Below are 24160 nucleotides of genomic sequence, written 5' to 3' on the forward strand. Positions count from 1 at the left end.
CAACAGTTGCTAAGCCAGACAGCTATGAAGTGAATTTTGCCTCACTTTGGCGGTCCTTCCTTGCCGCCGTTGTTAAGCGAATCCTTGCAGTGGTTCAGTTAGTAACATAGTCATTAAGTGAATCCAGCTTCCCTCTCGACGTTGATTGTCGCAAAAAGGGGATTGCGTGACCCTACCTGGGACGCTGCAACCGTCATAAAGACGAGTCAGTTGCCGAGCATCCGAATTTAGATCGTGGGACCATGGAGAGATGCTACAATGGTCTTAAGTGTGAAAAAAATGACACTGCCTTGTCACTTCGAACAGCCACTGAACGAATGGTTGTAAGTCGAGGACTACCGGCATTGAAATGCTGCTGATCTGAGACCTCCAAATGATTCACTTAGGGACTGTTGGAAGTTAACTGCAGCCCTACCACCAGGGACACTGAACAACCATCACAGCAGCTCCGCGATCACACAACCAGAGTTTGGGTGTTTAGCAACTGTCATATAGTTATGACGGTTGCAGCAACCGGGGGGAGTCATTGTTGACCTCCCCAGCTGGCTTCAAAGCCCAGATTCACTTAGTGAACATTCGATTCACTAAACAATTGGCAGGCATCCGCCTAACGATTATTGCAAAAAATGTCATAAACTCAGGCCTTGCTTAGTCACGGAAACTCTGGGTCTCTGCCTGCCTGCTCATTTCACTTGTGAATTCACACCTTGTGAACACTCGCCGAAACCTGCCTTCTCGTCCCAGGTATTGTTAACCCGATCAGCATGGAGCTGTCTATACCGTCTTTCGAAATATAATCCTTCTTGTAATTATAGATCATTTTGTCAATATTGTGCCATCAGATGTAATCTATTTTAAATACAAAACTACATATTTGCGATATTAGCACAACAGATTGTCCATACAGAGCATTTTAAATAGTTACGAATTCCAAATTTTACTTCATTATAAAAAAAAATTAAAAAAAAATACACATTGCAAACATAAACACCCTAATGGTTAGAGTTAACATATACTTTCAAATGCCACTTGGAGTAATTTAAGGTGTGCAAAAAGAGAACATTTAATGCATGCAATAAAAATCTGTTTTTGATTATTATTTTTTATGACACAGAATACAAATAAACTGCAGTGGGGGGCCCTCCCCTTTTTTTAAAAAAAAAAAAATTTTTGTGAGACAAAAGTTATCGGGTACAAACGGGGATTTTTATTTGACACCAACAGCTGACTTTGGACTAATTTTAATTCTTGGCTTTCACCAGCTGCAGTTGTTGTGGAAAGTCAAATTGAAATGCAAAAAAGAGAAAGAGAGAGAGAGAGGGAAGTTCTTGGATATTTTGTCTGTATATGCATGTGTGTGCATGTTTGTCAGTTTCTCTCTCTCACACACACACACAAGTGTTGTTGGTAGGAAGCAAGCCCATCTTATTTGCATTTGAAACATGGAAATGGGATATATTAATTACCATTCTCCTCTTCAAAGCTGTGAGATCCAAACGAACAAAGGTTCAAACATTTGGGGGCAGTGTGAGGCCATGGATAGTTTGCAACTTGCAAATATACCATTTCAGTTTGAGAATCCTTCCTTCCCTCCTTCAGCTGCCCACATGCCTTAGAGATACAGCAGCACTTGACATACGACTTACAGTTGAGCCCAAAGTTTCTGTCACTAAATGAGACACGTGAGTGGCCCATTTTTTTTACAGTGAATCACTGCGGTGGTTCAGTTGGTCAAGCTAGAATCTGGCTTCCCCATTGACTTTGTCAGACGGTCGCAAAAAGGGATCGAGTGACCCTGCAGACCATCATAAATAAGAGTCAACTGTGTAATTAAAAAAACAACCCAGTCTTCAGTCACTTCTTTCGTTGCCGTTGTAACTTTACGCAGTCACTAAAGAAATGGTTGTAAATCGCATATTGTAATCAATCCCGCCCCCATTTGCAAGTAACCCAGTTCGACATCCACATCCCATGCCTGTTTGGAAGTCAACATTTCAATCCTGGGTTGAGTGGCCAGCCACCCTGAAGTCTCTTTCTGCACTAAGACTTAACCCCATCCTGCTTGCTGGGTTCCGTTTGCAAATATTTGGTAAGAAAAGTAAATACAGAATCTTAAACCTATTGAACCTATGGTTTCACGGCTGCAGGTGAGACATCAATTCCAAAGTGTCTCTCACAGCAATACATCCCTTCCTAACCCCTTCAGTAGAATTAAACATTAACTTAGCTCCTGGGTTGCCTTGTTCCTCATAAGTAATGCTGTTAGTGTTATTTATTCTCTATATTAATAATCCCCCTATGTTCACTTTTAGCGGAAAGATTCTTGTAAATCTGCAGTATTAATGTTGCTTGTAACTTCCCATCCTTATTTTTTGCCCTTTTCTTTCTTGATATGCCACGTGGAGACAAACCCAAATTATACAGTGTTAAAAGAATCCTCTTCTTCTTTTTATGTCGGTATAAAGAATCATACCTTTATTTTCCATATACAAGTATTGGCAGCCCCTGAATAACCCTATTGCCACAATTTAAACACATCTGGATTAATTCATTCATTCATTCATTCAATCATTCATTCATTCATTCAATTTGTGTAGTTCCCCATCTCAAACAAGTGACTCGGAGCAATGAACAATGCTCAAAACAAACTTTAACTTATTTGCAGGACTTCCTGTACTGTAATTGTTAGTTAAATCTCGGCTTGACGTTTTCCTTCTCCAGGATCTGCAACCTACAAATGCAAATAAGTGGTGTGGTTCAACATAGCTGTATATATTGAAATATATACATAGAAATAAAGGTACACAAGGATGCGATGTTTGGAATGTATTCGTGCATATTTTGGTGTACGTTCTGGGGTGTGTTTGCATATATATATATATAAATTCAATATATAATCACACGTATGAGATGGACGATTATATTAGCCAAATAAATAAGTGGTGATTTCAGCCCTGCAAAGGAGGAAATTACTCAGTGAGTAATGTTGCTTTCTGATTGAGGAAATTGTATTACTCTAAAGCCACACAACTAAGAATTTTCAACAGGGCTTCAAAAAGAAACAGAGGGTTAATTTATGTTTGTCACTTTTATTTAATTTTTCCAGTGGGCAGGCAGGGGGGTGGGTGCAAAATGACTGGTAGCCCCTCAGCTGAGATACATAAATTAATTATCTGAATTATTGGATTTGTGAAGTGTATAATTCAGAGTTCTTCCTGTGAAAAAGGGCAGGTTAAAGATAAGCAGCTGCATGAAACATTATGACTTTATATCTTGATTTAGCCATTTGCTTAAAGACTGTTCAAAATTGTGACTTATGACCGTTTTTCACACTTATGACCATTGCAGCATTCCCCGTGGTCAGGTGATGAAAATTCAGATGCTTGGCAAGGGACTCCTACTTATGACAGGATCGTGTGATTTCCCTGTTGCAACCTTCTGACAAAGTCAGTGGAGAAGCCAGATTCACTCAGCAAGAAGGAAGGAAGGAAGGTTAAGGGAGGGAGGGAGGGAAGGAAGGAAGGAAGGTGGAAGGAAGAAAGGAAGCCCCTTAACCTTCCTTCCTTCCCTTAACCTACCTTCCTTCCTTCCTTCCTTCCTTCCTTCCTTCCTTCCTTCCTTCCTTCCTTCCCTTAACCTTCCTTCCTTTAACCTTCCTTCTTTCCTTCCTTCCCTTAACCTTCCTTCCATTAACCAACCTTCCTTCCTTCCTTCCTTCCTTCCTTGTAACCACCTTGTCACATTCACATTCAATCTCATCTCGGCCGCGTTCAGACCTTCCTCCCAACCCCACAAGGAGACTGCGAAGATCCTTCCAATTTCATGCACAAAATACACGTCGTGCAGCCAGGAACTGTGTAAAATAACGTAGAAGAGCCTTGAAGTCAAAAAAATGGCATTTTTTCCCAGCCGGGATGCCCCGTGCCAGAAGTCATTCCCTCGGCTGGGTGAAGTTGGCTTTTCATAACCCAGTCCATAGCTTGGAAAAGCCGGTCTTTTAACGACCCAAACCCGGCGTGTTTCAGCGAAGGGGGGGATATAAAACAGGCCCCTTTTGTTGAGAACAGAGGGGCATTCACCCTTTTGCCTCCCCTCTTTGCAAAAGTAGAAAATTGCCACTGTTTTTACTCTCCTGGCACTCGGAAGCCCTTCTTGATAAATGCAAGCTTTGGCATCGGGGGCCCCGACTCAATGATGCGCTTTGTACGGCGTTTGAATTCTCCATATTGTCCATTGACATATTTTTCTATGCGTAGCAAAACTGAGCGCGTTTATATTTGCAGCTGAGTACAGTAAATTGTGTATGTGTAAGGGTTCCCCCCCCCCCTCCAATATGAGCTGGGCAGATGCTTCTAAACTTCGGTTTGCTTTCTGCTGTTTGTACACATTAACCGTGGGAAAACCCTTTCGGAAGGGAGGTTGTGGAAACGTGGAAACCGGGGTTTATTGGAGGAAGTTGCTCTGACTGGAAGCTTTTAAATAATAATAACAATAACAAAAACAACAACAACAAAAATTATTATTATTATTATTATTATTATTATTATTATTATTATTATTATTATTATTATTATTATTATTATTATTATTTATCTTTTATTTTCTTTTATGGACACTGAGAGCATTTGCACCAAGACAAATTCCTTGAGTGTCCAATCACACTTGGCCAATAAAGAATTCTGTTCTGTTCTATTCTATTGTATTCTACTCTACTCTATACTCTACTTACTCTCTATTCTCTTCTCTTCTCTATTCTCTTCTATTTTCTATTCTGTTTTCTATATTCTATTCTATTTTCTATTCTATTTTCTCTTCTCTTCTATTTTCTCTTCTCTTCTATATTCTATTCTATTCTATTCTATTCTATTTTCTATTCTGTTTTCTATATTCTATTCTATTTTCTATTCTATTTTCTCTTCTCTTCTATTTTCTCTTCTCTTCTATATTCTATTCTCTATTCTATTCTATTTTCTATTCTAGTCTATATTCTATTCTCTTCTATTTTCCATTCTATTCTATTCCATTGTAAAATTTATTAGCTGCCCGTCTTACCCCAAGGTAACTTTTCGTCCTTTTTTAATCGACAGATTTGAATGATTCATGGCGGCAGGAAGCATGCCTATGTTATGGGTTGCATTGAATACCTAAAAATTTTTGGCTTATTTTTTCATTTCATGTTTTATTTTTATCTCTGAGTAAATGAGTATAATGCTATTTTCATTCCCCTCATAGGAGAATCCTATGAAAAGGGCAGTTATTGAAAATCATGGCTTTTCTGAGATGATTCAGCAAACCGTGAAGCTGTATGCAAAAATGTGGAATATTTGCCGATGCGGTCAATCCCTCAGAGAGGCTGTCAGGGAAACAGACACTCTGTTTTTTCAATATTTTTAGAATGAATGGCCGTATTTCTGACGCAGATCATGTTCAGAGGAATCCGCGTGGGTGCAAGCAATTTTTGAAAATGATTATTCTAAGGCCCAAGCCATTTAAATCTTCCTAACGCAAAATGTCATCAAATTGAGTGCCAGGATTGATTGATTAAATTTATTTGCTGCTGTTCTCCTAACGAAACAATTCTGGGCGGCTTGCAGCATAAAGTAGAAATTGCAAAAGGTTCACGTGGCAAAATTCTGAATTATTTCTGTCCAGATTTAACTTCCTTAGTAGGTAGGTAGCCCTCAATTTACAGCCTGCCCTTCGCAGTCATAAGTTGTGACAAGTCGTAAAACAGCTCCGTTGCCCGTTTGCCCATTGCCGCGTTTGTGGGTATCCGGTCGCGGCATTGCTTCCTTGCAAATTAACCACCCCAAAACGCCACTTCTGTTCAAGTCTTAACAGCAAGACCTGGTGGTCTTGGACATCCCCATAAGGCTAACTTTACAAAGCTCCCAGGTTCAACTGGATGGAAAGTTGTGGTACACCCCCTCACACACACACACACACCCAACCTGGGGAAGCTGTGGCCATATTTTAGGGCCTCTCCATCCAGGGATGGGAAGTTTTGTGGCTGCTCTAACCACAAAAAAATCCTCAGCTGGGAGGCGCCAGGGAAGTTCCAGTCCTGTAACCCCATCCTCCTTCTGGATTTTCGTAAGATTTGCTGGATTTGGGCTGTCTGCACAACGAAGACCGAGGGCCCCTAATTCAGCTCAGGATTCTGGTCTTTTGCATTCACGGCCATTCAAGATGCAAACTCCCCTTCTTTGCCACCAGCAGGAAATTCCCACGGGGCACTGGCACGATTTGAATTTCTGAATTCCATATTGACTTGTGCATGCAAGCCGGCTAATGAAATGACAAGGATCGGTTTACAAGGGGGTGGGGGTGGGGGGAGAGAGAGATAATCATTTTCGAATACCTTGGCTATGAGAAGAGTTGCTTAGAGTTAATTTACACTCATTACAAGAGGTATTTAAGTAGCCTGCTTCATGTTGGCCAAAAAAAAATTTCTTGGCATAAATTAAAGTTAATAATACCTTTAAGGCATTCGTTCCAATTTTGCATTTATATGTGTATCTCATTCAAAGGTACAAACAAGACCGTGTGGTTATTAAGGAGTCCCTTGCTCAATTCTAAATCTGCTGATCCACTGGGAGCTTTCTCTGTCCCGTTCATCTTCATCTTTGGGCAAACCTTTTCCCCAAATAGCCCCACCGTGAAATTGGATCTGTGCGTATCAGAGTGCAAATGACCCAAGTGAAAACGAGAATTGGTTTTGGATGGCTCAAGTTATTGCCAGAATCCCACAAAATGTTAAAGATATATTAGGAAGGATTGATGCGGGAATTAAAGATCAATAGTATTTTCCTTGGGTAAGAAGTCTTTAAGAGAAAGATTCTTCTTTTAAAATTTGGATGGATGGGTGGGCGGATAGAAGGATGGATAGAAGGATGGATGGGTAAATGGATGGATGGATGGATGGTCGGTAGATGGATGGATGGTTGGATGGGTAAATGGATGTCAGTCTGAAAAGATGAAAACGATCATAATACCAGAAATAGCTTAGATATAGTGCCAAACTGTGTTCTGACATTATGTGAAGAAGCAGTCAAAAAATCCTGGATTTATGCCGGTTCTTCCTCCAATCTCACGTCCTTCCTTTTCTTGCCTCCTTTTCTATTCTGAGAGTTTAGCTCTACACAAGTACAAGCTCTCATGTTTTTTTCTAGGCTGAACAAAATGGCATTTTTTTTCTTCAGAGAAGGAATCCTGGAGAACATCTGTGTGGTTGCTAAGAATCAACCACGACTTGATCACTTAACTCAGGAAAGGAAATATGGTTAGAAATTACTTCTTGGCATCTGTGGTTTTCCTTTTTCTTAAGCATCAGGAGCAAAAGGTGGGAACGAGATGGAAGCTTTGTGTGATCCCCATCCACAAACCAACCTACAGGAAACCAATCCTATCTCTGCCACGAAGGAACATTATTTCCTCAAGCAAACTCGGAGCTCTTATGATCTTCCAACTGGCGAGGCTGGCCTTTTCTGGATTTGTTTTCTTGTTCTTTATGAGCAGGAAATAAGTACAACCGAAGAATGCATCAAACGAGCAGGAAATAAGTACAACCGAAGAATTCATAAAATGAAGTTGGGCAGCCAAAACAGGTTACATTAAAAAAAAAAATTTGCCCAGAATAGGTTAGAGCAGGAACATCTCACAGCACAGGGTTTAAAAATTTTTGGGGGGGTTTGGTTGGTTCTTAAGCTACTCTTGCAACTTAAATACTTTTCAGTGAAAAGCGGAATGTAAATAATTTAAATTTTGAGCAGTCAATAACTCAGGATGTGGGAAATGTGCAATTCATGCACACGTATTTGACAACATTGTAAGAGAATTTGTGTTTATTTTCATGGTCATGGTCATGATGTGCACTGAAGATGGTGTTTGATTTCGTTGTACGAAGTGCAGTGACAGTCAAGTCAAGTCAAGAAGGGTCTCTTAAGACAGGGCTGACCATGACTTTACAGAATAGCAGAGTTGGAAGGGACCTTGAAGGTCTTCTAGTCCACCCCATTGCTCAAGCAGGAAACCCTATACTGTTTCAGACAAGTGACTGCCCAGTCTTTTCTTAAAAACGTCCAATGTTGAAGCACCCACAACTTCTGGTGGCAGGTTGTTCCACTGGTTAATTGTTCTCACTGTTAGGAAATTTCTCCTTCGTTCTAGGTTGCTTCTCTCCCTGATTAATTTCCACCCATTTCTTCTTCTCCTGCCTTCAGGTGCTTTGGAAAATAGGCTGACCCCCACCTTCTTTGTGGCACCCCTGAAATATTGGAAGACTCCTATCATGTCACCCCTAGTCCTTTTCATTACACTAGACCGGAGGCCTTCAAACTTGGCAACTTTAAGACTTGTGGACTTCAACTCCCAGAATTCTCCAGCCAGCTATGCAAGTCCACAAGTCTTAAAGTTGCCAAGTTTGAGGACCTGCACTAGACCAGGGTGTCCAACCTGGCAACTTTAAGACTTGTGGACTTCAACTCCCAGAATTCTCCAGCCAGCTATGCTAAGTCCACAAGTCTTAAAGTTGCCAAGTTTGAGGACCCTTGCACTAGACCAGGGGTGTCCAACCTTGGCAACTTTAAGACTTGTGGACTTCAACTCCCAGAATTCTCCAGCCAGCTTTGCTGGCTGAGGAATTCTGGGAGTTGAAGTCCACAAGTCTTAAAGTTGCCAAGGTTGGACACCCCTGCACTAGACATACCTAATTCCTGCAACCATTCTTCGTATCTTTTAGCCTACGGTCCCCTAATCGCCTTGGTTGCTCTTTTCTGCACTCTTCCAAGGTGTAACTCTTCGGGGAAGGCTATAAACCATGGTTTGGCCTGCATCGAGGCAAGAATTTTCTGGATTCAATTCCCACTTGGACACCGCAGCCCCATTATTCTCCCCTCTGTTATCCTTCACCAGTGACTTGAATGCTCTTTTATTTTTTAGCTATGGGCAGAATACTTTCTTCCCAGCAGAACACGCCCTGCCTGACATGAGCCTCGATTCGCCTTCAGAGAAAGCATTGACCGAAGCAAAGGTTGCATTTTCAAAGAATTAGCGAGAGTCCCGTTAACTCCCCAAGATGCCTCAGACCAACGTATGCGTGGCATTTGCCACGCCGTCTGTCTATTTGTGTGTGGGTGCATGCCATTCCTGAAATTAAAATCAGTCGGTTTTTGGCTTTCCCGCATGCACATATGTTGCTACGTGCGTAGGTGTAGATCAGGGAGATAGGAGGATGAGAGCATCTGCGCCAGTCCTGCCAGACAGCCTGACCCACAGCTGTTTCTCAGATGCCCCTTGGTTGAACTTCTCCGTGCCCTGACGCTTCTTTCTCCGTGCAGGGAAGGAAACGTTGTGGAATGGACCAAATTTCATCCACCAGGAGATGCACGATGAATAGGCAGCTTTCACACCGGGGAGCCAGAGAGGGGAACGTGCGCCCATGTGTGGTTCTGCACGGCACCATCGGAGAAGCTAATTCGAGGCCCCACATCTTGTGTCCTTTGGGGTTAGTGGTTTTCCTGGGGCCTCCTGAATTATCCCCCTGATTTGGAGCGCCTGTTTGATTCCAAGTTTGACTTTTATTGGCCAAAGCTATGTGGAGCTCTCAAACTTTTGCCCCCTTGGGGATATTTATGATCAGCGCGGTTCTCTTTTATGCAATGCTGTGGTTGGATCTTGATCTGCAGTGGGCGGGTGGCGCACCGTGTGGATTTTGATTATAGAGGAAACCAGGAGAGAGGATCAGGGGCTGAAGGGTGAACTCTGAAGAGTCAATCGCTACTGGAAGCTTTTAAGAAGAGAATTGGGCAGCCATTTTGTCTGGAGTGGAACTGAGTAGGGGGGTGGACTGGAAGACCTCCAAGGTCCCTTCCAGCTCTGTTCTTCTGTGATTCTGTTGGAATGCTGGATTTGCAAATTGCACCAAACTGTCGTTCACTCTAATCACATAGAAGAAAATTATTTGTAGCTCAGGGCTGAACTGCGGGGTGCCAGGTGCTCTCTGAGTTTGGTGGTTTTCATGCAGCCATTTCATTAGCAAATGATTATACATTATATATTAGCAAACTGATGATACTACCTAGTCTGGTAATGAAATGTCTGCAAAAAACACAGAACGCTCAGAGAACATCAAGGAAGACAGTCTTCCTCCTCCTCTCCACAAACCCCACTCTCTTTTAGCACTGGGGGTATTATCTAGCTGGGTCGTGAAATGTCTGCAAGAAAACAGCCAAGCTCTGAGATCACAAGAACCCCACTCTAATCACAGTTTGTTGAACAAGTTTCAGTGCATCTCTCTCTGTGTGTGTGTGGTATATACTTAATGTTCTCTTCTTATTTAGTCGACCTCTGAATATTTGGTGTGTGTGTGTCTCTACATAATAGTAGAAATGACTTAAAGCGGGGTTTTGCCTGTGAAGGTTGCTTTTCATGCACTCTAAAGAGTTTCCTTCTGTAGACATTGTGTCTTCCTCTTGATTGTTCTTCCCAGTTGTTGTGCAGTTCGGTCCCTGTGTAATGCCACATTCAGAATTTTCCAGCTCCGTCTTTCCCCAAAGATGTAGCCATCCAGCTGTTTCTTCAGAGCCTTCCATCCTGGCTGATAACCTGTTTCGGGGCCTCCAGTGAGAACTAGCATGACAAAATGTAGCTGAAGGGTGCAAGTAACCAAACAACAACTTTTAAAAAAAGAAAACAATTCCCAGCCTGAATTTCCACCTGCTCGCAGTAAGGTTTACAGTTCCTTAGAGACCTCGTCTGTTAGCGCAGAGGATAATTCTGTCTTGTTCCCTAAAAAAATAATATGACACTGACCTGGATTGAGAGACATACCATCAGAGGTTCAACTTGTGCAACACCCTCCTCCCTGCCTTTATTTATCCTCCAGAGCCAATCATGCGATGCGAAAGAGCATTTGGCAATCCTGCAGGCTGAACAAACATGCATTCATGTGCACCTCCCTCTTGCGTAACTGAACATGTTATGGCTGAGCGAAGGATCTTTTTTCCCTAGGTCCAAACGTACTACTTGTTCCCGATTCTCTCACAAGCGAAAGATACTCAGTTCTGAAGTGGGGGGGAACTGTGGCTTTAGGTGGTGGTAGTTACGCTGCCCTGGGTTGCCACCCTACCATTGTCCAGATGGAAAAGTCATTTCTTGGATATACCGAGCAAGTACGTGGCTGAGATGAGACGCAAGTCAGGCGTTTTTAGTTGACGGCAAGGGCATCCAACCTTGGCAACTTGCAAACTTGTGGACTTCAACTTCTAGAATTCCCCCAGCCAGCCTGAACCTCCGCAACGTTCACACAGGGTGAAGGTTTTGGACACCAAAGCAGCTTATTTGATGACAGTGCAAATGTTTGGGTGGCTGCTGCAGTGCAAATCAAGCATTTCTCGGTAGCTAAGAAAGCTTATTTCGGTAACTCTAACCTCCATGGCCCTGAGGAGATATTTCCACCAAGCCTCTTTGAAATTCAAGTCTTTGGATGTTTCCAGAATCCCTCAGGATAAGATTACTTTTTAAGGTTCTTGGGACAGACTAGAGTTCTCACAGCTCTCCTTGGAAATTAACTATTGGCCAAATGTCTTGGGCAGGATACAGTATTTTCCAAAATAGTTGGAGGCCACTCTACTGATACCAGGCCTTCCCAGACCACCAGTGGCAGGAAATCCGCAGGAGAGCAAACACCGCGATTCAAGGTTTACAACTTAATTTTTTACTAAGTTGAGGACAGCATGTGTGTCTGCTGTGACTAGTAAATGGAATCCTCCTCCAACTAAGCCTTTTCTTCCAATTGGAAATGTATTCAGGGCTTCTTTGGCAGAATATCTATTTAATTTGAGTAAAGCCACGCTTTCTAGTCTTCTTTTTCCAAACCACATGGACACAAATAAGGTCTGTTGGTCACAAAGGATGTCTTTGTAACAAAGCCTGGGATTGCCATCTTGAAGAAACAAAGGCACTTGGTCAACCAGAAGACCTGGCCATTTCCGCCCCCCGCCCCCCATCCCTACCCCGGCTAAAAGGTGTCCCACAAAACCCCAGAAGCACCCCAAAAAAGTCTGGAGAGTCAGAGGAGCAGTTGAAAAGCCTTTAAAATCTTTGCATTGATTGCTCGCAGCTCAAATGCTGATTATCCTTACCCCAATAACATTATTTGCCTGAGTTTCACAGTTGTACATAGATAGGAAAGGTGACATGACAGAATAACGGAATTAGAAGGGACCTTGGAGGTCTTCTAGTCCAACCCCTGCTTGAGCAGGAGACTCTATCTCATTCCAAACAAATAATTATCCCGTCTCTTCTTGAAAACATCCAGAATTGGAGCATCCACAACTTCTGGAGACAGGTTGTTCCACTGGTTAATTGTTCTATCAGGAAATTTCTCCCTTGTTCTAGGTTACTTCTCTCCTTGATTAATTTCTTCTTGTCTTCTTGTCTTGCCTTCAGGTGCTTTAAAAACTCCGTTGACACCCCCCCACCCCGCTCTTCTTTGTGGCAGCCCCTCAAATATTGGAAGATTGCTATCATGTCAGCCCTGGTCCTTCTTTTCATTTAACTCGTCCCACATTAAATTTGTCCTGCCTTGCTACACCGCGTTCTTTTGCTCAGCTTTCAGAAACCCTCACTGTGGTGAATAACTGAGTTGGAAGGGACCCTGGAGGTCTTCTAGACTAACCCCCTGCTCAAGCGGGAAGCCCCATATCATTTCACACAAACGTTTGTGCAGTTATTCTACTTAAAAGCAAGGCGCTCCAGGTAAGGCTCCTATAACACACGTTGGAAAAAAAACACCATGTTCCATCCTCACAGCAACTTTCGTAATTGCAATTCTCTCGCCGCGGGGCCTCCATCATGTTCCCCCAAATGCAAACACCACATCAGGGGGACCCACGGCTTCCTTTCGGCCGAGGGCTTGTCGGTAACCCGAGTTAAACCTTAAGAGGGCAAACCGCGGAGAATGAGACCGATTCCCTCGGGCGTTCCACACATACTTGGCCCTTCCTTCCAGTGACAGCTCTCTTGGCCAAACCCTCTGTAAAAATCTGAATTGTTTACACCCTTAGCCTTAAAACACACAAAAGGAGGAGGCACACTCAAAGCAATGTTTGGGTTAGGTAGCAATAAACGAGCTGTTTGATTCCAGGTGTTGACCCCCAAGGTTAAACTGAAATATAGATGAAGGGACTTACCACGAAGGGAGGCCGAACTCTTTTAACACCGGATGGTTTTCTTGCTCTGCCTTTGGGGCCGGATCACCTCTTCCAGTGCGTTTCTGCAGCCATTTTAGCATTCAGCACACCAAGCAAAGTCTGCGAATTCCTTCCAGGCAGTAAAAACCCCACATCTCACTTCTTTCAGCTCTTCAAGAGTGGTTTCTTGTTTGCTCTTTCCTCCCCAGCTCTAAACTGGGTTTCATTTCCTCCTTCCTCCCCCACCCTTTTACTTTTGTTTTTATTTTATTTTTTTAGCTTGCTCCCCAAGAGTTAAGAGTCAGGTCAGGAAGGCATCCGGATGCTTCTCCCGCTCTGGCAGGTTCCTGCTTCCCAAAAAAACCAATTCTTTCATTGCTTTCGAAAAGAAGAAGAAGAAGAAGAAGAAGAAGAAGAAGAAGAAGAAGAAGAAGAAGAAGAAGAAGAAAGGGAGGGAGGGGTGGAAAAAGAGAAGGAGAAAAAAGGGGTTTTTCTTTTCCTCCGCTGGACGGGCAGTTCAGCCAGGCCGTTCCTCTTAACCAAATCTTCAGTCAAGCGGAAAGAAAACGTTCGAAAAGAAGAGAGGGGGGGAGGAAGAGAGAAAAACACCAGATGGGGGGTGAGTGGAGAGAAACTTTGCAGCTCGGGCAAAAGCGCACAGTTTCAACTTTTCCAGGAGAGGAGAAAGTGGGAAGCCAAGCCAAGGGGAAACTGGTGGAGAATGGGAAGGCGGTGGGGGGGTCTTCCCCCAGCTGGGCCCCTCGCCCGACTGTTTTTTGTGTGGATTTCAGTCACTGGAGGCTGGGTCAGATCTCGGAAGAAACCCTGGCTTTCATTAAAGAAACGAGCTCAGTCACGCTGCCGCGTATCCTTGGCAGGCAGCCGCCTCTCTGTGGTCCCCCCTGCTCCTCTCCTTGGCAGGAGAGGTGGCCTTCTTCCCTTCCCTTCTTCCCTTCCCCACCCGAGGAGGGCTTGGAAGAACCCTCCTGCCTCCGCTGCTCTCCCCCCAAACCCTGAAAGCCTTCTCAAGCTTTGGACCCTTCTACCCGCCAACCCTGGGAACCCGCCTCCGCAGGAGTTTCAGGCCAGGCAACTCCTGGGTTGCCCCACTTAGGATCCAGGGCGACCGGCCACAAGGCAGTTGCGCAACCCGGCGCGGATCCAGGCCAAGCACGTAGTCTTCCCCCCACCCCACCACCCCCGGCTTCCCTATTCAAATGCTCGGATGCTCGGACCCAAGAGCCGGCCGCTTCGTGAAAGCAGGGAGAGTTGGGTTTGAGAGTTGGGTTTGGGCCAAGAGCGCCTTCGATGGTGGGGCACGTTGCCCGGCTCTCGGTTGAGCCTCCTTCCGGGGACAAACACAAAGGGGGGGGACACCTTCTGCAGACACCCAGAGGGGCCAATATTGGGAGGCTTTGGAGTGGCAGGACTGTTTTGCAGAATAAGGCATCTCAAGTCGAATGAGTTCAGTGTAGAGACTGGGCTGAATGACACCACCCAATTCTTTCTTGGGGACAGTAGGAAGCAGTTGACATGTTTGGTTAAGCCTGTTTAAACAATCTGGGACATCTTCTTTCTCCTTCCGCCTCCCGCTCCCTGCAAACCCCACTCCCTTCTAGTACTGATGATGTTCCCTAGTTGGGTAATGAAACTTCTGCAAGAAAACAGCCAAACTCAGAGCCGATTAAGTACCCTCCTCCTCCTCCACCATTCCTTCTTCTTCTTCCTCCTCCTCCTTCTTCCTCCTCCTTCCTCCTCCTCCTCCTCCTTCCTCCCTCCTCCTTCTTCCTCCTCCTCTTCCTCCTCCTTCCTCCTTCTTCCTCTTCCTTCTCCTTCTTCTTCCTCTTCTTTCCTCCTTTTTCCTCCTCCTCCTCCTCCTCCTCCTCCTCCTCCTCCTCCTTCCTCCTCCTTCTCCTCCTCCTCCTCCTCCTTCCTCCTTCCTCTTCCTCCCCTCTTCCTTCCTTCCCTTCCTCTTCTTCCTCCTCCTCCCCTTCCTCCTTCCCCCTCCTCCTCCTCCCCCTCCTATTTATTTACCTACCCTCCTCCTCAGAAGCGAGATCCAGTGATTCCCATAGAGAAATAAATACCACAAAACTTTAACTTTCTCTCCTGACCTTTCCCCGTAAATAATTAAAATAAGGAGTTCCCAGGGGATGTGTATCATGCCTTGTTAAAGGGACTTCAGATTTATTAAATCTCCAACAAAGGAAGGATAATCGGCCACCCTTTTAAAAACATTTATCGGAGAGTCCAGGAAGCTGGCATTTCTCTTCGGTTTCCATTGTATCAGACTTGAAGCCAACCACTCTCTGTCTTTCAGGGTATCTGCTTAACTCATTTTAATGAATATTCAGTGCGCAGAACCCACAACTGATCGAGCTCCAGTTTTGCCAATCTAAAATCACAGCGTGATTCCAGTGTCGCTGTAACATAAGCTTTCTTTATATCCGTTTCCGTAATTCTTTTATTTTATTTTTCCTCCCCCAAATGCATAAGCGATGGTCTCACTATGTAAAACTATACAAGCTGCAAAATTTGAAATAATCTTCCTGATCTCTCTGGTCTTTTGGGCCTGAAAAGGTCCAATATATTAATATAAACCAATGGTTAGATGAGCATAGACATTGGTATTTCTAGGTAGATCTTTTTAACATTTATATTTTATTGGGTTTTACTGATCTAGGTGAAATGGTGGTATAGATTGCTAGTCTGTGAGCAGAGCAGAGTAGAATAGAATATTGTCACTTTGAATGTACACTAGTCGGCATATATTAAAATGAAATTTCATTGCTTACATGTATGATATGCCGTAACACTAAATAAATTTTCCAAGGATGATATTTCTACTCCTCTGGAATTCCCTCAAAGCCCAACAAGATGGTCAGTTCCAGCCCCAAAGTCAGTAAAACGAGGACCCAGATTATTGGGGGCCAGAGGCTGTAAAGCACTGTGAAGTGATATATAAGTCTAAGTGCTAAGTGGGGAGGAAGGAAGGAAGGAAGGGCTATGGTGGCACAGTGTTTAGAATGCAGCACTGCAGGCTGACTCTGCCCACTGCCAGCAGTTCAATCCTGACCAGCTCCAGGTGGACTCAGCCTTCCATCCTTCCAAGGTGGATAAAACAAGGACCCGGATCGTTGGAGGGAGCGAGAGGCTGACTCTAAACAGCTTAAAGAGGGCTGTAAAAGCACTTTAAAGTGGGATGTAAGTCTTCAGGGCTATTGCTATTCCCACAGCCTGTGTAACTCAATGTCCCCCCCCCAAGGTGGGTCTCCTCAGGCTTGAATGGATGGAAACCCACCATGGCCTCAAGAGTCAATCCAAGGTGAAGGATTCACTAAGCTCTGCTCAAATGTTCCTTCTCACAAGGATTGGTCGTATGTATGTAATGGACCTGTGGGTCATGAGCTGTGGATTATGGTTGTTCTCTTGGTTCTTAGGTGAGAAAAGAAGAGGAAGAGGAGACAGAGGAAGAACTTTCTCCAGAAGAGAAGAGGATATTGGAACGAAAGCTGAAGAAGGAGTGGAAAAAAGCACAAAAGAAATTAACGCGAGAAGCAACGCCTGGGGCCAAGAAGAACCAGCCTAAGAAGCCATCAGGGTCAGAGTTGGCCCTGGACTATTTAACGACGTAAGTTTGGCCCTTTTTGCGAAGTTCCCTCCAGGGCGGTGAGTAGAAATGTCATTGGGTTACAGCAATTGGCCACCTTCATGTGTTCGGCCCTGGATCACCGTTTGTAATTAAATTCTAGTGGATCCTGTCTCTTGATTAAATGTCCATGGAGATTCTCCATCATCCTGGTCATGGTTGTCCCCAAAAGGCAACTGGACTTTCTCGGATTTTTTTTTTTCCTTGAAAAGTTTCACTTCTCATCCAAGAAGATTCGTCAGTTCTCTAGCAGAACTGAATAAGCTTCTAGGATGAGAAGCGAAACTTTTCAAAGCGGAAAAAGAAAAAAGAAAGTCTCGTTGCCTTTTGGGGGGAAAAAAGCACCTTTGGCACGATCCCAAAGGTGCTTTTTTCAAAAGGCAACTTTACTGGCTGAGGAACTCTGAGGGTTCATCAGTCCATAAGTCTTAAAGTTGCCAAGGTTGGAGACCCCTGATCTGGATGGCTGAGAACCTCCATAGACGTTTAGAAGAGAGCTGAAGACGCTTCTTGGATGAGAAGTGAAATGACTTCAAAGGAAAACCAGAAAGTCCGGTTGCCTCTTGAAAAAAAGCACTTTTGGAACAACCAATGACCTGGACAGATGAGAACCTCCATAGACGGCTTTAGCAACGTTTCTTCGTTGTTCTGCCACATGAAAGGTTAAGGAGAAAGAACTTTTGGAAGAGAAAGATCAGTCTTAGGCCCTCTTAAGTCCATGTAACTGGATCTGGTCTTTCTACTCCCTCTCGTTTTCATGGCTTCTACTTTATTTATTTCTAACCTACCCCTTTTCCATCCTAACACTCAACAAATAAAGCTTCATTTTAGAGTCCACAAGACCAACACGTGATCCAAGACAGGTCAAGATTGCATGTTTACATCCATGGAGCCAGCAAGCTTCACGTCTTACCCCGTTGGGGTTTAAGCCACATCTCTCCGTAAGGGAGATTTACAGTGCGATGCCCCCAGTTGCCATAACTTCCTATCTCTAGCAGTTCCTAGAACCAAAATACGACGTCTAGGAACGAGGACTTCAATCTACTCTTCCATGTAGCTGGAGGAAATTAATTGCGTTCCCGCCTGAGAGGCGCATGATTCGGGCTGCCCAGAGGTTGGAGGGAAAGCAGAACACAAATTGTGCTCTTCAACACAATTTCAGGAGCAGCTGGAATCCTCTGCTTGTTTTGAAGGGATGTGCGGTTATCTGTCATGGGCTGATAGCTCTTCTGGAACGTCTGTTAGCGATTATCGCAAGGCGAGCTTTCTGGTTTGAAAAACAAACGCATAAATTCCGGGCTCCCCTCGCCACCGGCGGAGTCTTTGCACTGAGCAATTGGAGCAGACAAATATACAATATGTATGAACTGATGGGAGATTGACGTTCATTTTCTTTCACTTGATTTTTGCCTGCCCAGCAAACCAAGGCAAGGAGACTTAACAACCACGACGGGGAGCAGCATTTTCACTGCTAAACAAGGCCGGTTCTTAACTGAGTTGCTTTTGTTCTTCTTGCTATGTAACCAGCCCCGTTTAACACATAACAGATAATCAGGGTTGGAAGGGACCTTGTAGGTCATCTGGTCCAACCCCCCCCCCCCACCCAAGCAGGAGACCCTGCACCATTCCTGATGGAGGGCAGTCCAGTCTCTTCTTGAAAGCTTCCAGGGATGAAGCTCCCACAACTTCCGAAGGCAATTTCTGTTCCATCGTTTGATGGTTCTCGCTGTCAGAAAAGTTCTCCTTAGTTCCAGGTTGAATCTCTCCTTTATTTTATTTATTTTATTCATTTATTTGATTTGTCAATCGGTTACAAAATAATAGGTATAAGTATAAACATGAGTAAGAATACAGAAAATAGGTACGATTAAATGGGGACAATAGGACAGAGACAGGATTATTCCTTCCATTATTCCTTGGGTGCCTTGGAGAATAGCTTGACCCCCTTCCTCCTCTCTGGGGCAGCCCCTCAAATATTGGAAGGCTGCTCTCCTGTCTCCCCTGGTCCTTCTCTTCCCTAGACTAGCCAGGCCCAGTTCCTGCAACTGTTCATTGTATATTATAGCCTCCAATCCCCTTATCATCCTGGTTGCTCTTGCGTCTTTCCATGGCTCTTTGTGCCCCTTTGCTCGTAGCTTTTGGATCGATTGTGAGGGTAGTGTCCATGTTTCGCCAGCATAGGTTAGAGGATATGACCAATACATGTTTGAAAGTTTGAAGACCAGAAGCCCGGGCTGATGGTGCCAGTGGCAGGAAGAAGCATCACGACTGCTATTAAGCCAAGGAGGAAATGGAAGATACGCACTCCTGTTAAAAATAAACACCGAAAATGAAAGCCGCACTGCCAACAACAGCATTTCAAACCCTGAATGAATAAGGCCCAGCATCTTCAAATCCATCAGATTGGCGGCAGATGTGTTTTTGTGGTGGAAAACTGGAAATGGTCATGGTGGGATCGCTGGCTTCTGGTTTTGAAGATCTGTTCTGTTTCAGAAGAGATCTTAATCATCTGATAGCATAAGCAGGGTAGAAATTCCTTCTCACCATCTTCTTCCGCTTGCTGTCTCCTTCCTGTGCAGTGCAATGCAGGGTTTGTTCGGGGGAGCTTCCGCGATGGCCTCTTGGCAAATTGTTTGAGTTATGACCTTGCCATTAGAGAGTAAAAAGAAAAGAAAGCATGGGATGCGATCAAACCATGGAGAAGGGGAAGATATTTTCAACCCGATGTGTGTGGGAGGGGGGGAGGGGGGAGGCAGCTATTTGTTGTAATTAAAGAGGAATTTGTTGTAAGGGAGGATTCAGAAACCCTTCCAAAATGCCTTGAAAGCGCTGCTCATTATATGGCAGCATCCGCTGGTGTTCATTAACGATGTGCTATCGAAGCGTAGGAGATGCCTTCAAAGAGGCTGGAAGACAGCAAGGAAAACTGGAATCCTGCATCCCGTTTTGGTCACCACATTGTAAAAAAGAAGTTGAGACTTTGGAAAAAGTGCCGAGAAGGGCAACTAAGATGATCAAAGGCCTGGAGACTAAAAACATAGGAAGAACAGTTGCAGGATTTGGGTTTGGCCAGTCTAGAGAAGAAAAGGAGAATTAGGGGGGACATGATAGCCGTCTTCCAGTATTTGAGGGGCTGCCCCAAAGAAGAGGAAGGGGTCAACTTATTATCCAAAGCACCTGAAGGCAGGACAAGAAGCAACGGATGGAAACTAATCAAGGAGAGAAGCAACTTAGAACTAAGGAGAAATTTCCTAACAATTTCCTAACAATAAATTAGTGGAACAGCTTGCCACCAGAAATTGTAGCTGCTCCATCCCTGGAGGCTTTTAAGAAGAGATTGGACAATCACTTATCTGAAATAGTCTAGGTTCTCCTGCTTGGGTGGGGGGCTGGACTAGAAGACCTCCAAGGTCCCTTCCAGCTCTATTCTGATTGATTGACTGACTGATTGATTGATGCTTTTGGTGATCTGGTTAAATTTTGCCACATCATCTACAAAACTTTGATAGCCATACCATCTGCACTCTAAAGCCAAGTCTTAGAAGACCTAGTAGTCTCCGTTCTCATGTGGACCTACCTTCTTCTCGGTCTGATACCAAGCTGGGTTTCCCCAATGTTCCCGTCCTCCTTGAAGGTCCTCCTCAGAGGTCCACCTCATCGGCATCTGTTGGGTAAAGGCAGGTTAACCCCAAGCAGCACCATCTCCTCCTAGGACGCAATTTTCCTGTTTAATTGGTCGATCCGTTCCATTAGTCGACGAACAATTGAGGACACGGAGCTGCCCCAGGACAGCTGAGTTGATCATAAGATTCCAGGGAGATCTGCAAAGGTCACTGAGGGCGGCCATCCCCACCACAGGGTTGAAGTCTTGCCTGTTTTAGTAAAGGTCACAACGCTGTAAACGTTGTACTTATGATTCTTGATGAATGTATCTATTCTTTTATGTACACTGAGAGCATTTACACCAAAGACAAATTCCTTCTGTGTCTAATCACACTTGGTCAATAAAAGAATTCTGTTCTGTTCTATTCTATTCTATTCTTGTTCTATTCCTGTTCTATTCTATTCTATTTCTATTCTGTTCCTATTCTGTTCCTATTCTATTCTATTCTATTCTATTCTATTCTATTCTATTCTTGTTCTATTCCTGTTCTATTTCTATTTCTATTCTATTCTATTCTATTCTATTCTATTCTATTCTATTCTATTCTATTCTATTCTATTCTATTCTTGTTCTATTCCAATTCTATCCTATCTTATCCTATCCTATCCTATTCTATTCTATTCTTTCTTATTCTATTCTATTCTATTCTATTCTATTCTATCCTATCCTATCCTATCCTATCCTATTCTATTCTATTCTATTCTATTCTTTCTTATTCTATTCTATTCTACATTCTATTCTCTGTTCTATTCTATTCTGTATTTCTTTTCTATTCTATTCTATTTCTATTCTATTCCTATTCTGTTCTGTTCTGTTCTATTCTATTCTATTCTTTCTTATTCTATTCTATTCTATTCTATTCTATTCTATTCTATTCTATTCTATTCTATTCTATTCTATTCTTTCTTATTCTATTCTATTCTTAATGACGTTTAACAACTTGCAGTGATTCACTTAACCAATGTGGCAAGAAAAGGTCGTAAAACAAGACAAAATTCACTCAACGCATTTCTCAACTTAGCAACATAAAATTCTGGGCTCCGTTGTGGGTGTCTGCCAAGGACTCCCTTCCCTGAATTTCCTTTCAGTGGCTTCGGAGGACGCCGACCGCGATAGTGTGGGAATGGGAGTGAGAACGCCTCTGTTGAAAGTATTTTTATTTTAATTCATTTTTCTCCACCCAGCATCCTGCTGTTTTGAATTATTGTTGTTTATTTACACGCTTGAGTCATGGAAATTTATTTCAATGTTATTCGACTATATTTATATATGAAGTCCTGTTTTTCAAACATGGCAAAGGGTTGAGATGGCAAGTCCAAAGGAGCCACATTGTGGAAGGTCTGGGCTTCGTTAGGTAGAACCGAGCACGTTCTCAGCAGGTATGTCCAAACAATTCGTGTCTGTCAAGATTTTCGAACCCCCATGTGGTTCGGGGGGGGGGGGGTTTCCCGCTCTGCTGCCGAGGACTTTGCATTTTCCAGCTCTGCTGACATTTCTCCATTCAGAAACAGTCACTGGGGATAAATAAAAAGTTTCAATTTCTTACATTTGAGCCTTCCAAAATAAATAAATACGTCCTGGATTCGAGGGAGCCTCCCTTCTGCCGTAGGAAATTGAAATAGGAGCAAAAACCGACTTGTCAAAGCCGCTTATCATGACATCACAATTCATCCTAGAACCAGTCAATTATCTGCAAAACCTGTGGGTGAATTTGGAAGTCTTCCAGTTTCATGGAAAGATGCAGAGCTCAGACCGGAGCTGAATGCAGGGTAGTTCTCGACGTATAACAGTTCGTTTCGTGGCCAAAGTTAAAATGGCACTGAAAAATTCGTGGCTTATGATTGTTTTTCACGCTTACGACCGTTGTGTCTCCTGGTGATAGGATCAAAATTCAGACGCTTGGCATCTGGCTCACGCTTACGACTGTTCATTTGTGCACGTTGGTGTGTACCTTGCTTTCTAGGTCGGTCTGATCCAGTGGGCTCATGTGTTTCTGATAAAAGAGTACCATTATACAGGGAGAAACCTTTGTGAGGGGTTTTCCCCCCATAATATAATCAGAGGCAATAGTGCTTTTAGGAAAAAAACAACAACCCAAGGGGTCAGTTATATAAGGGAAGTAATTTTCCTGTTTACACACTTGCAATAAGCTGTGTTAGATTTTATGTCACATTCTTCTGTTACAGATTTTGGCTTAGGGAGCAGTTTTGTGTTTGCACAGAGAAAGCCTTCAACTCTTTCTCCACATTTTAGATTAGCAAGGTATTTTGGAAAACATTTGCCAAAATTGTGGATGGCTGGACTGTTGTAAGAAGCTTTGATTCCAATAAGCTTCAATTACTCCTCCAAAAACTGTGGTGTAGATCCAACACAAATTTCATCAGACTCTCCGAGTTTGGATATCGTATGTTGTTGGCCGTGACTAAGCCTGTTTCATAAGCATGAGTGATTTGAGACACACAAATCAACTCTTTAAGGTCAACACATCGTAATTTAACATTATGTCCAAACAAACCTGGTCTAAATATTCCATCAGAAACAATTAAAATCCAGGTTTGTTTAATCAGAGTTGTGGGCCATGAAAAGCTGGCTTCATAACCTCTCGTTTCAAGATCACCTGTCTCCGTGAAGTAGTTTCTTGGGTTACAACAAGCTGTGGTTTTGTTTCTAAGCACTCAGTACCGTGCCAAACGAGAAACACTGAATATGCCTGAGTAAGTATAACAGAATAACAAGAGAGTTAGAAGGGACCTTGGAGGTCTTCTTAGTCTAGTCTTCTAGTCCAAGAGCCAATGGTGGACTTCCTTCTAAAGTTGTTCTGCTGTAGGATGATATAAATGTATCACTGCAGTCTTAATTTCCTTCTTGGACAGCTTTGGAAACCCAGGGTCATCCACCCCAGTAAATGGACTTATTCAAAATAGGCATGTTCAGAAAACAAATGGAAGGTTTAAAGCAGTTTTTGAAATAAAGGTCCCCTCACAAAGACTGTAGAAGAACAGTTGTTTCCCAACATTTTAAGATGCGTGGGCTTCCAACTCTCAGAATACCCCAACCATTCTATCTTTCTTTTGGCACGTTCTGCTCAATCCTTTTTTTCCCCCAGGCTCATCAGGATCTGAACAAAGATCTGGACACCTTTGAAAACGGAAATATGGGTGAAAACGGAAATATTTCCCCCTCTTACCTTATTGAATTCCTTCCTTCTGCTTTCTCTTCCTGGTTTGGTGGCAGCTGGTCAGGGAGTCCCCAAGGCTGGAAATTTCAGAAGACGAGGCAGACGTGGCTTCTTCTGCACATGTACGACGAAGACCAGGTAGCCCCCCGCCCCTCCACCCCATTCCCCAGGTGTGAGGTTCAGCCACGCAGCCCTGCTACAATGTCCGGTTAACTCTGCGATTTGCCCAGTGGTGAAATTATACCGGTGCTGCCCGGTTTGGCTGAACTGGTAGCAAAAAAAAAAAAGCTCTGACGATCACCTGAGAGCAGAAAGCAGAGAAAAGCCCAGGATCGGCCTTCCCACTCGCCCCCTTGCGCTTTTCTCTTCTTTGTCCGCTCAGTTGATTGGCGCTGCAGAGCCTCAGCTGGCGTTTGGGAAGAGCGCGATCCCCGAATCCGTAGGGAAACTGGTAGAATCCCACCCCTGGATTTGCC

At 43.8% G+C, this 24160-nt stretch overlaps 2 protein-coding genes across 13 annotated transcripts in view; one reads left to right on the forward strand and one right to left on the reverse strand.

The window, feature by feature from the left end:
- Positions 1-14041, reverse strand: part of GPR146 (G protein-coupled receptor 146) — a 32068-nt gene extending 18027 nt beyond the window's left edge. The window contains exon 1 of one of the 2 annotated variants that reach the window (XM_087942252.1): positions 13194-14041. The gene's annotated coding sequence lies outside the window, so the exon portion shown is untranslated. The remainder of the gene's footprint in view (positions 1-13193) is intronic. The other variant, XM_026683395.2, reaches the window with a different exon arrangement.
- Positions 1-24160, forward strand: part of CHLSN (cholesin) — a 72294-nt gene that overhangs the window by 46925 nt on the left and 1209 nt on the right. For 4 of the 11 annotated variants that reach the window (XM_026683398.2, XM_087942253.1, XM_026683397.2 and 1 more), the window contains 2 exons: positions 16634-16824; positions 23741-23822. In XM_026683398.2, coding sequence (XP_026539183.2) covers positions 16634-16824; positions 23741-23822 — 273 coding nt within the window. Of the gene's footprint in view, positions 1-12659; positions 12760-16633; positions 16825-23740; positions 23823-24160 lie in introns of those variants that run through there. The other 7 variants (XM_087942257.1, XM_087942258.1, XM_087942256.1 and 4 more) reach the window with 4 other exon arrangements.

This window comes from Notechis scutatus, chromosome 12 (assembly GCF_049901735.1).
Source record: "Notechis scutatus isolate UNSWTSFEM ecotype Mainland chromosome 12, rNotScu1.2, whole genome shotgun sequence".
Taxonomy (NCBI): domain Eukaryota; kingdom Metazoa; phylum Chordata; class Lepidosauria; order Squamata; family Elapidae; genus Notechis; species Notechis scutatus.